Source organism: Falco cherrug, chromosome 3, assembly GCF_023634085.1.
Source record: "Falco cherrug isolate bFalChe1 chromosome 3, bFalChe1.pri, whole genome shotgun sequence".
Classification (NCBI taxonomy): Eukaryota; Metazoa; Chordata; class Aves; order Falconiformes; family Falconidae; genus Falco; species Falco cherrug.
In genome coordinates, this window is record NC_073699.1 from 91,754,585 (window position 1) to 91,767,735 (window position 13,151).

Consider the following 13,151-nt stretch of genomic DNA (forward strand, 5'->3'; position numbering starts at 1 on the left):
CAGTGAAGTTGCTTGGGTTACATGTATGCTCATCAGCAGGAGTGAGAATTCTTCAAGCAACATCAACCTACTTTTCATGCGCCTGTGCAGGTGGTGGCAAACTGCTCAAAAAAGTGCCTTGCATGAGGAGATTATTAACCCTGACTTGGCTGACAATACATTTGAGTGAGAAAAATGTTTTCCAGTGCTCTGTACGAAGGGAAGAGTTTCTGCCCCATGGCATCCCTGTTTTAAAGGAGTAGTCTGCTCTTGCTTAGGAGACATCTACACCGACCTTGAAAGTAGGAGAGGAAAGCAAATGCTTAGTTCAAAGTATAACAGAAGTTATGCTAAGTGCACAACCCTACTTTAATATTGTTACTGACTATCAGAGAATTACTGACAGATGCATTGGTAATTTGTCCGCTTACAGAGGGAGCCATCCAGAAGAGCCAGTCCTGCTCTCAGGAAGAAGTTGATAAGCTGAACAAGGAAAATGCCAAGAATGAAAGTTCTGTTCTGCTTGAAATGGATCTACCCAAATTTCATACTGAAGGGCCAGTGGAGAAAGAAGAAAGTTTGGCTTTCAAAAGCTGTTACAAGTACAGGAGAAGCTCTGTTCAGAAATCCTTCACTACAGTAAAGCAGCAAGATGATGCTGGTGATAACGCTTGTCAGAGGGTAACTGGGCAGGAGATAGAGAGTGAGTCCCTAACAGACGGGGAGAGGAAGGAGGAACATTGGGTGTCTGGAAATGAAAGACAAGAGGAGCAGGAGAATGAAAGGGAAGGAAATGCTGGTAGGAGTGAAAAAGTTGAGGAACCACCAGCTCCTTCCCAAAATGAAGATGAGGCAGGACAAAGCCATGATCAAGAGGCACCAGACGGAAGGTAAGGTCGGAAGCTCAGGCTGCACATTCTTAAGACACATGTGTAGTTCAAGTTCCAAGTCAAAGTGGCTGGTTAATATAAATACTGGTGAAAATTCAGCCCAATACAAAAGTGTAAAATGAGTTTGTCTCTCTCATCTGAGCTCTAAGCTGAAATTATACCCTTAAAAAAGACAGGCAGACAATCTACCAGATATGGTCCTAGCAGTGTAGGTTATTTGCTTGGAAATAGCTTAGGAACATGGGAATTATATTAGGCTATTCATCTTTGAGGAGAATTCTTGCATTGTTATGCTTATATACTGCAGCTTCACATAACCTATGAGCAAAGTAAGGTTGGATTAGGCCATATACCAACTGGGAATTAAGTTACTGCAAAATGTAGTAACGTAAGTGATAATATATAACTGTGAAACTTTGCTGAGGCAATTAAACAGATATTTTTTTTTTACTGTAATTCTTTCTTTGCTGCACTGATATATGGCCCTTCAGGGATAAACCAGTCTAAGCTCTCAGGAACCTATATGAACAGACTGAAATCCCACTGCTTTCCCTGTGCTTTAAAGGTGAGATTGATGGTCAAATGTTAAATCAGAAGAACTCAGGTGAGGATTTCAGTAACGGAGAAACATTTTGCTGTCATGATTAACTCAGAGGTCATTTTTATTTCTCAAGATGAATGTTAGAACAGTTTATTTTACACCATGAAGCAAAATAACCTAATGCTATTTGAATGCAATAATTGTGTAGGCATTTTTCACCTATGTTTCTAAATTTGCTCTGCTTTAAGTGTACCCTGCTCTAATGCCATATTTTGTCCTTGCAGGTGTAAAGGCTGCGAAAAAGGTACAGGACATTATAGCTCAATTACTGAGCAGACCTGCCAATTTGAGCATAGTGGTAGCAGTAAGCCTCGAGTGAATGATGAAGGCCTAATGAAAGATGACAACAAAAAGAAAGGGTAGATGCAGAAAGTGTTGATGACATACGTAAAACTAAAAAAAGCTCCTACAGGAAGTATTCCTAAAGGCAAAGCATTCGATTCCACTGGTATTACAGTGACAATCAGAGACATCTGTAGAAGAAAATAATTTCATGATTGTAATTAGTAGGGGAAAAAGGTGTGCATGGTAGCTCTGACGGGAAGCAGTTGTTCATGGGCCACATCCTAAGCTGCTGGGAAACAACACGGTTCTGTTTGCTTCCATCTTAGAGGCTTCTGCCCTGGCAGAAATTAGACACAACTAATTTGCTTCTGCCACAGCTACTCCGCTAATACTGTCCCCTTTCCCTCTTCTTTTAACAACAGAGCTAAAACTCCCAAGTACAGAGTAGTGGGAGAAATTATACCATGTGTGGCAAAATTGGTTGATCTATGGAAGTGCTGAGAACACGTGTTAACACAGAATTTGCAGTGCTTTGGATGTAGCCTGCAAAACCAGCTTGCTCATATTCACACCATTGTGATGTGAATTGAGAACGACTGCAGCCTATAAAATAAATGCCCGTTTTTGTGTGGAAGCCTGACTGATGATGTTGAGCAGCCTGATAAATGGTACTCATGCACTGAACTCTGGAGCAGTGTTCGTGAGTGCTCATTTCTAATATTAGAGCTCCAGCTTGAGAATTTCAGTGCCTATCCCTGTATATGAAGTGATGCCACATGGAGAGGATGGCCTGAAGGATTTCAAGATGTATGTGTGTGCATGTGCATGCATAGGATTCAGAATAAATTTATTTGCTTTGGGGATGGGGGAGGAGTGAGAAAGTGAAACAGTTATTAAATGTTTGTGCTAGTCTTTTGTAGCAGGAAACAGGAGATAGCCTACCAAAACGTTAAACTCTGTAACCTGCCCTGAGCTCTGGCAGATTGTTGGGGATGACATTAAGGATAGACTGTCTTTCTTGGAGCTTCTTTGATCTGTTATGGGATGTTGTTCTAGAATAGGGAGAAATCCCCTCTGGTGTGCATGAAAAGAAAAAAGAGGGTCTGTCACTGGGAAAATCTTGAAGGCTAAACCTTGGGCATAGTTTTAAAGTGGCACTCTGGTCTCTTCAAAAGAACTCTTCCTTGGCCAAAGTTTGGTAGCATTTGGGAGCTGAGCTTTCAGAATGACATTTTCTTCTGTCACTTACATGCTGGGGAGCCTTGGACTTTAAGTTGTTAAGAGTCAAATTCTGCCTTTAGGATAGAGGTTTTCTTGGCATTTTGTGGGTCTTGGTAACAAGCAAAGGCCCATACTTAAGGGCGTGCAATTCAGACACTGCAGAATCCCAAGTAGGTGGCAAACTTCCAGAAGCCCCAGCTTTTCACAATTCCTTGACCATGAACTAACTTCCTGACCATGTAAGTTATTAACACTGTCAAAAAAAATATCTAGGTGCACAGCTGGTGTCCTGGAAAAATGGACATTCACTGTGAATAAGGACAATCTACTGCTACATTAATGACCAAAGTATTGCTGCCAGCTACATGCTGTCATGTTGTTTTTTTTTTGTTGTTTATGTTTTTAATCATTTTCACTTGAGTAATGAATGGTTTTAAAATTGTTCAACAAGCATCACACGAAAGGGAGCCGGCATTCCAAACCAGAGAGCTCATGTTGAAATGCTGGGGCTCTAGCCCTCCTAACCAGTTGAAGAAGTATTTCTCACCTTGGTCAGCCAAAGGTCACTCTCAGGAATATCAATCAAATGAAAAACAATGTGGGTATGAAATTGAAGTCTCAACACCCTGCAGAAAAATCCAAAGAGAAATTAGGCACGCAGGGCTGGTCTCCAGCAGGGATTTTGACATCATGATGGCAGAATGGTCCAGCATGTGGAGGTCCAGACTGTAATACCAGAGACCTGCATTTGTGCTGAAGCTCCATAGCCGCTGCAGTGGGATGCTGGAAACCCATCTCTTCTCTGTGCCCCTCTTTACCTTTTATCTGCTATCCCTTTTTTAAGGACGGAAATTTTCTAGAGCAGCACATGACAGTTACCATATATCCTACCACACTAGGTCCTAAGCCGTACTGGAAGTCACAGGTGCTACTGGCCAGGGTGGAACTCCCTCATGTGCACAAGCTCTAAATGTGATCTTTAAAAGCGATGGCCACACTGTAGGGAATGACACATTGTGTCAATCGGTAGAGAAGGGGATTCTTCACTACGAACTGCAAAAGGTGGGAAATAACCTCTTTTAGCTGGGCCTAGAGGAAAGCTCAGCCTCTCTTCCTACCCCACAGGAGAGTTACAGTACATACTCATCTATTAATAGTCCAGGGGTGGGGTGGGGTGGGAGGTGGAGAAAAAGCTGAATTCCTTTGAAACAAATTGCTGAGGCCCTTTGTGGGCATGAAGTTATATTGGTTTAGTCTAGTGGTATTCACTTTGCCTCTTGCTACTGTTGGGTGGAAATGCTAACTTAATAAAGAAACCCTTGTCTTAGTAGTGGAGCTCCCCAACAACACCCTGTTTTCTGAGCCAGAGCTCCTGGAATAAAACTCTTCTTAAATAACAGAGAAAGACCTGTCTATAGAACTTAACAGTAGGTGTATTCAGTTCTTAAATGAGCTTATCTGGGGAAAAGAGGGACTAAAATATAAGATAGACAAGCGCTGCATGTGACCACTCATATGCTATCTGTCTGTTTTGTCTTTTATAGATGGTAGTCCTACTCCACCAGCACCGTTTGATCACCGGATTGTCTCAGCCAAAAGGGTGGGGATCAGCAGTTATTATAATGTCAGCGAGAATGAAATCCTGGGAGGGTAAGTCAGGTGAAACCAGTCAACATGGAAAGCAAGGCACAAATTTACAGCCAAGCACCCTGGGAGGTGAATGGAAGCAACGTACCTCACTAGAGCTGAAGTCATGAAAGTCTTAAGCTCTAACAGTGCTTTAGAGAGGGCTGAAAACAGGAGGCTGATTTTACTGTGTGAGTGAACTTTGACTTAAGCTTTGGCACCAGCAGACTTGGCTTGTAGTTGGTATTGTTCTAGGTCAGCCAGCTGCCCTCAGGTTTTATGACGTGGCTCCTAGGATGCTGTAATACTTTACCTCACATCGCAGCCAGCAGATGTAGCAACATGTTGTAGCCTTCTTTCTCTCAGTGAGTCCGACCTCTGAAAACACATGCATGTGTTTAGATAGATCATGAGGTTACTTGATCTCTCATGCTGACACTGTTTAGGAGAGAGTGATATTGTCATTTTTGATGGCAGCATGGTCTTGGGTATGGGTTTGTTTCATCATGAAAACACAACCCTCTCTTGGAGAAGAATGATGAGATGGAGAGGGGAAGATTGTGCATGTGAGTGAGTTGTTATCCTTACGGTTTGTCGACTTCCCTGGGATTAGTCATTGCATGTTGCGAGGTGAGTGTAGTGAATCATTCAAGTGGGATAATATCAAGTAGAGCAGCGTGTGATTTTGGTGTACCTAAATGAGGAGCAGCAAGTCTATTCTACACAACAAAACGGCAGCAATAGAGCAACTGAAATGGAACCCAGCAGGGAGAAGATAATGTCTGTTGTTTATAATTCAGGGCTTACACTAGTACCATTAGTTGATAACATTTTTTCTCCTTTTTTCTCCTAGAGGGCGATTTGGTCAAGTGCACAAATGTGAAGAGAAGGCAACAGGTCTCAAACTAGCAGCCAAAATTATAAAAGCAAAAGGTCCTAAACAGAAGGTTGGTAGAGCATGATATTAGTCTTTTGTTCCCCAGTGGATTCCACCGTGTTCTTCAGCTACACAACAGACCTTGGCCAAGTGGCTCACAAGCCACCATGCTCATAGGACTTGCTGGATTACCATTGGCTCTAGTTCTATTTCCCTTCTCCTCTAGAACTTCTAGTAACTCATCAAGGTCCTCTTTTGGGGTTTCCTCTGTTAGTTTTTTTAAATCTTAATTTTTCCAATTTTCTTTTCTGCTCTTCATGTTTATTTGGCTTTCCTTTTTTGCTTTCTGCTGTTAATTCTGTTGGTGTTTGCTTTAGTGGTAAAAGCTTTTGTCAGGTCTGTGACACAGCATATTCCCAAGCACACTGTAGCCTTTGTTGAAATGACTTGATGTCACATTCTGATAACAGGCATGATCTGGGCTTCTGACATTAACACAAATACAGATGAGAGGAATTAGTCTGGCCTGTTTTGCAAATCTCATGGCCATCTGGGACTTGCTTCCACAGGAAAGACATGCATAGCACCCTTTGTGTGACAGCGGTGTCATTAATGGCATTCAAGGGTGGAATTTGTCTCAGCTAACTGGGGTTACTAAAATACAGCTGCAGCCAGGCTGATCACCAAGAATCCCCTTGTATTCAATGGAGAAAGACTGGCATCACCAGAGAATGATTCAGCCCATCCTAAACTGCGCATCTGAAATAGCTGGGCTGAATGGAAGTAGCAGTCTCTCTCCCCTGGCTGCAAAGGGAGGTTTTGAGGACTGTCCTGGACTTTTCTTACACAGTTTAATTTGGTACAACTACAGCTGGTCGAACCAAGTCCTGTTCTGCTTCACTCTTTTCTTTACATCCCTGTGAACCCACCACTTGTCCTTGTGAGCTCTCGCCTTCCTTTTTGCCCCAGATAGCTTATTACTGAAGCTGTCCCCCACCCGAGCTCCGAGTTCAGTCTAGTAGCTCCTATAGCCTTGAAATCCACCACTGCAGCAGCAAAGGAAAACCCTGTGTTTGGTTGACACAAGTGAAAACATGAAGATAATGTAGATGTCTGGTTCAAACTATGTCCTGTTTCATGTAGCTTTCTTAGAGAAAAATCTTCTGAAACAATACTCATGACTTTTTACAGGATGAAGTAAAGAATGAAATCAATGTCATGAACCAGCTGAATCACGTCAATCTCATCCAGCTATATGATGCCTTTGAATCTAAAAATGACATTGTACTAGTCATGGAATAGTGAGTGGTTTTTTTTCTTTCCCTTTCTGTCTTTACCACTTTTGCTAGAATTGTCCATTTCCTTCTTACTTTCCCCTGAAATTATAAATAGAGCTTCTTTACCGGTGGAAAGAACATGTAAAGATGTTCTCAGGAACAACAAAAGAAATGGAATTTAAGGGAAAAGTTTTCCCATCCAGCCATTTATGCATTTTTTCCAGTGATGTACCACTTTCCTGGTGCTGTAAAGCCACAGCTTCATTTGAGGCTAGAGCTGTATTATATATCAGCTCTCTAATTTCAAATTCTGATTTGTATCAGCTAAGAAACAGACCTCTCAGAATATCCTCTGTTCTGTGAGGCAAATGAGAAGACATCTTACACTGAAGAGGAGCTAGCTATAGGTGTTGTGCCTAATCATTATACTGGGTGCCTGAATGTATAAACCTGTTTTTTATGCTGTGTTATCAGGTTAATTAGGCACAAAATAGCTGCCTTAAAGTCAAGTTAAGCAGATGTTGTCTTAAGGAAACCAAAAAGGGTATAACTTGAACATTGAGAGGCATGGCAGAAGGTTCAAAGTTACATGAGTCTGGCTATTTTGGACATTCTCAGATACTCCTCTAAATTTGGTCTACGTGATTAGCATATCACAAAAGGGAAATGTCTGTGTAGCTATGAATGGGTGAGCTGGAGGCATTCTGAAATGTGAGAAGTTCAGTCATTTTTGTTGACTTTAGATAGTTTCAAATTGAAATTTTGGGTCCTGTCCCTCTTAAACTCTGAGGGAGTAGACTGCAGATTTAAATACAGATTCTCCATCATGTTGTCTTGGTTTTCCATGTGAATTCATTAATTTCATTGGTACAAAATGATGACTTAAGACAGCATAAGGTTCAAATTTCAAGACTTTCATATTTATCAGTGGATGAGAGACTGGACTGTCAGACCTGGTAGAAATTCAGGCCAGTATGCATCAGAACCCAGTTCTTGGGAAGTTCGGATCAGACTACAAGCTCATACTGTAGACCCACCTTACTGAACTTGACTGTGAATGATTAAAATAGTCAATAGCATAAATTCTGTATTACTCTAACTGCATGGGATTGGATTTGGACTTAGTCACCACTTTATTGTCTTTCTTTCATCAGTGTGGAAGGAGGAGAGTTATTTGACCGAATTATTGATGAAAACTGCAATTTGACAGAGATGGATACTATCTTGTTCATAAAACAGATCTGCGAGGGAATTCAGTACATGCACCAAATGTACATTCTTCATTTGGATCTCAAGGTAGAGAACTGAGATGTATGTTTTGTGCAATGACAGCTGTGGAAATTCTTATTCTTAATGGTAGGCCATACAGTTTAAGAGATTCCCATGTCAGAAACAACAAAGGGCATTATTCTGCTTTCCTCAGATCAATGTGTATTTAATTTAACCACAATGAGATCAGTTAAATTACTACAGGAGTAAGTAAATTAGATGAGAATTGTGGGCATATGTCATCAAGCCCCACAGCACTTGAATTTTCCACAGACTGATTTTACAGAAAGCCAGCAGCTGGCTACAAGTACCTTCCTATTTTCAATTTTGATATTTGGATCTCAAGATACTGTGTAAATATTATTTAACTCAATGGCACAAGATCTCCATTTTACACATCAGCCGTGGAGTAGCAATTATCCCCATTTTTTACCATGCAGAAACCAAGGCATGAGTGAGTAGAACTAAATTCAAGGGTCATTCAGTATCAGTGGAAACCCTGCACATCTTTTTGAGGCATATGCTACACTGTCGTAGTCGTGACAAGGCTTCAATAGATAGCCAGCTTAAGGGAAAATACATTAAAATGTACTTTCTAAAATGAAAGGAATAAAAATGATCAGTGGCTAATGTAACAGATACAATATGTCTGTGTCAGGTTAGGCAATTAGTGTGACTGAAAGCTCAGAGAAGGGTAGCAGATTTTGTACCATGTGCTTGTTAGTTATCTGAACTGTTCAACTATATACACAATCCCTTCACTTCTTTTTAAAAACAAATCCACCAATTTCACATACCTACTCTGGCTGACTGCTAATGGTTAACTGTCACCCCTTAGAAAACATTTGTTGTAAAGGTATTTTTATTAGACTGTACATGTGAGTTGGCTCTTTCTCTCTTAACCCAAATTTTATCAAATAAGAGACTTATTTCTTACCACTGTTTAGTGCCCAAATAAAATAGGATGATGTCTTTAGATTTATGACTGGCTATAAAGCTTCCTAGTGATCCCTGAGCTTTGCAACAAGGCAAAAAGAAACAAAAAGTACGCAAGATGGTTTTCTCTTTGGTGAGATTTTTATTATGGCTGCTTTTTTTGGCTTGTAATAACTGAGTTAATATAATACATCTTTAATGTTGTTAGCGTATACGTTATTGCAGTGGTTAAGCAAATGAGCAGATGCTTGTTAGGACCTGCTTCAGTCACTAATCAATGACCAGACTCACTTTTCTCTTTATAAAACATCCAGTTACCTAGAAACCTGTCAAGCAGAAGTTCACACGGTTCTTTGGAACACATTAATTATGTTCTTGGAGATGGCACAGTTTTAATAAGTCAAACTGCTGACAAAAAGATACATATACAATCCAAGAAATTCTTCCCAAATAGCTCTTTTCATGTGCTTGCCAGCTATGCCTTCTCCCTCCTGTTTTGCTTGTTCATAGATTGCTGTCAGTAACAAATGAGTTTCAGGAAGAAAGCTTGAAACTGAAAGAAAATCATGTTGACCATAATAATCCAGGACCTCAGAAACTATGGACATATGGTGTTTAAAGTCCTACATGTAAAATGAATTAGTAATGGTGACAAAGGTTAGCTAATGTTTTAAGTGTTGAGGGCTGTTTTGTTTCAAAGAGGACTCAATGAGCAACAAGACGGAGTAGCTATAAAACTGCTGGCAGTGAATATGAGACTGTATTTTAGGTATTTACATTTCAAAGACAATTGGCCAAATTCTGTTCTCAGTCCCTTCTGTATGAATATGAGTAATTCTAGGAGGTTAATGGATTCCTGCCAGGGAAGTGAAGAACAGCATTTGGCCCTATGAAAATCCAGAAGGATTTAACCTGTGAATCCTACCTTTTGCTAAAATATCTGAGAAAAGCATGAAGTTGATGTGATTAGCTTAATATATCACTGTTCAATCAGTTACTGCCAGAACATTAATGAACTCAGAAACTTAAAGCTGTAGGATAAACTTCAAAGCCCAACAAAGTAGGTTTGGTTTTTTTGTTTTGGTTTTTTTTTTTGTTGTTGTTGTTTTGTTTTTCTTTTAATAAAAAAATCTGGGTCAGCTTATTAAGGTCTGTAAAATCACAGTGCCAGCATCCTGAAACCCCATTTTAGAAGCCTGCATTCTCTGTCCCCCTCTCCTTAATGAGTTCTTTATCTAAACTGCTGCCTTACGTCAAATTGAAAAGTCAAGGAGAAGAAAAAGCAGTTGCAAGGCACAAAACACATGACCCCAGCTGCTGTGCGATAGCAGGGGGTGTACCCGTGCAGAGAAATCTGAACAAGGAGTAAAGCAAAAGGTGCTTATGAGATGTTTGCTGTGTTTTTAGCGTTTTTCTCCCTACAGTTTGGTAAAAGCCCAGTTTTCATACTTGTTTCTCACTGAAGTGTTTTTTTTATTTCTCTTGGCAGCCTGAGAATATCCTGTGTGTGAACCGAGCAGCAAATCAAATAAAAATTATTGATTTTGGATTGGCGAGAAGGTACATGCATGTGTTCTTGCTAATAGTAAATGAATGGGGAAACAGTGAAAAAAAGAGTATTATGTCTCTTCAGTGTCCTATTTGATACCTAATGGTCTCCTACTGTTCTTAGGACAGATTTAATGTGACTCTTTTAACCAGGGTTCTCTTTTTATAAGGAATGTTGGGAGCTGAGTAAAAAAGATTTGTTCTGAAACGTTTTTTCAGGTAGAAGGTTTAGAGAGGGCTGATTCTAACTAAGCATGCACATAAGTATCTTGCAACAGATAAAATGGACAAAATGGGTGGTACTTCTTGTCTGGTCTTGGCTCCAACATTACAAGAATCTTCAAAAGAGAGTGTAAGAGACCATCAAGGGCTGTTACCATATATCCCATGCTCTATCACCTCCTAGTTTAATTAGGTACCATAACTTCAGTGAAGGATTTACTGGTTAAAAATCCCATGCCTATGATATGGAGAAATCCCAAAAGGATAATAACAGCTGCTCTGAGAAGCCCTTGAAATCTGAATTTCTTCCTTTGTATAGCAGTTGGGTTTTGCCCTTAGCTATGACATAAAGCTTGCAAACATTTTTCATTCGATATATGGGTATATTTATTTTTACTTTGTACCTCTGTCTGTCCTTGTTTTCCTACTGAATTCCCTGTATGCTTCTAAAATCCCTCTAAGTGCTAGACAACTTATCATGCAACTTTAATTAGGGTTGTAATTGATGTCCTCTGTTAATGTTTTTATTTCCTAGATATAAACCCAGGGAAAAACTTCGAGTTAACTTTGGGACTCCAGAATTTCTTGCTCCTGAAGTTGTGAATTATGAGTTTGTCTCCTTTCCTACAGACATGTGGAGCGTAGGAGTCATCGCTTATATGCTGTAAGTAATTTCAGTATCTGCTTTGTAAGCTGTTTCTAGGTTGAACTCTGTCAGTCATCCAGATTTGTTGTTATAGTGGAAGATTGACAAAATCTGTACCCAAAATATGAAATGTAGGGTTCTTTCCAAATTCCACATTCAGTAATCTCTCCTCTTTTCCAATCACCATGATTTTTTTCTTCCTTGTTTCATTGCACACCTCTCATGAGTGAGCATCACACTTCCAGAGGAATATAGACTGCTTGGTAAGTTCCCAGTTGGTATGTGCAAGAGTTGTCAGAGGTCTAGAAAATATAACCTACCATGAAAGACAGTAATGCTTGGTCTGTTAGGGAAGAAGGGTGATTATTTAAACCTGCAAGTAGAAGAGAGAATGGGAATGGTCTGGAGACTTTCCTAGACAGTAACATATTGCAAGATAAGCCAAGAGTGACTAAATGATCATAGGTGGCACATTGGAGATCATGTACAGGAAAGGGAAAAGACAGGACGATTGAACATACTTCTTTTTATTTTAGCCTCAGTGGATTGTCTCCTTTTTTGGGTGATGATGACAATGAGACTCTCAACAATATCCTGTCCTGTAGCTGGGATTTTGAAGATGAGGAATTTCGAGGTGTTTCTGACCAGGCCAAAGATTTCATCTCAAAGCTTCTCATCAAGGAAAAATGGTATATAATCCCTGTATCTTTGAAACGTGTGTTCCATGCTATCATGTCATAGTTGTGTCACTTGTGCTGCTCCATTGCAGAACTATCATGAATTATCTAAGTTTTTTATGTCCACGTAGAATATTATAATGCCACTTCATAGATGCTGTTCATTGTGTCCATAAAATGCTCTGGAGTTATCTGAATACATTTTTGCTGTGAAGCAAAACTTACTTCATGGATTAGCTGCCATCTGGCGCAGTGTCCTGAAATGACAGCATTGCATGATGGCAGAACACATGACCTGTAGGAGATAATTCTTGAATTGTAAGATTCTGGGAAAAACACTTAATAGCATTCTGGTTTTCCTTTAGCTGGAGAATAAGTGCAACTGCTGCCTTAAAACACCCATGGTTATCAGACCACAAGCTCCACTGCAGACTCCAGGTCCCTAAATTTAAATATTCTTGTGCATTGTAGATCTGCTGTTGTCTTCTTCTGTTGCCACATCACTATTTGCTTTGACCTTTTTCTTAACTGTTTTTGAGTCTTCCTTGCTGCTGCATCTCTTGCCACTGTGAGCCACATGTGTCTTACTGCTTTTTTTTAGCTGTTGTAATTTGCATGCTCATACTTGCTAATCAGTTCTTGCACGTCTGGGAAGAAATGTAACATCATGCAATTGCTGTGTGTTGCTGAGTGAATCCATTTTCTTAGCAAAATGAGACTATTTGCAAAATGAGCACTGAATTACCATATGAAAAGACTTTTTCAGCTGAGAATGATTCTGGTTCTTGCTTTGAAAACCCTTTCAGGCTCTCTTGAAGTTCCCTATGAGTGCTGCTAGATTTCATCCTACCTCTTCCCAAGGGATACCTTTCCCAAAAGAGCTTGGAACCTCACCCAGTACATATCTTCGTACTTAAGCACATTCCTGCCTTTCAAGGGAGCCAGTTTAGTGGGCAACACAAAAGAAGCAGTTTTTTATTCACACAAACAATTCAGCTGGGCTGAGTTGGAGAATCAGCAAGATTTTAAAGCATTTTGATTATTCCTCTGTTAAGTAGTCAGTGAGTTGGGGAGATTCACACTGTTGATGAGCTTGC

At 40.1% G+C, this 13,151-nt stretch overlaps 1 protein-coding gene across 1 annotated transcript; it reads left to right on the forward strand.

Moving 5' to 3' along the window:
• The first annotated feature begins 430 nt into the window (after positions 1–430).
• MYLK4 (myosin light chain kinase family member 4) lies at positions 431–12,525 on the forward strand. Its single transcript, XM_027799205.2, has 10 exons — positions 431–869; positions 1,695–1,714; positions 4,521–4,626; positions 5,456–5,549; positions 6,671–6,780; positions 7,911–8,052; positions 10,451–10,521; positions 11,267–11,395; positions 11,914–12,066; positions 12,420–12,525. The coding sequence occupies exons 1-10, from the start codon at positions 508–510 to the stop codon at positions 12,523–12,525; spliced, it is 1,293 nt and encodes a 430-aa protein (XP_027655006.2). The 5' UTR covers positions 431–507.
• Positions 12,526–13,151: the final 626 nt, after the last annotated feature.

Coding starts and splice junctions, on each gene's coding strand:
- MYLK4 (XM_027799205.2), top strand. CDS start 508: ATGGATCTACCCAAATTTCATACTGAAGGGCCAGTGGAGAAAGAAGAA. Junction 5,550..6,670: donor CAAAAGGTCCTAAACAGAAG/GTTGGTAGAGCA, acceptor GACTTTTTACAG/GATGAAGTAAAGAATGAAAT. Junction 11,396..11,913: donor GGAGTCATCGCTTATATGCT/GTAAGTAATTTC, acceptor TTTTTATTTTAG/CCTCAGTGGATTGTCTCCTT.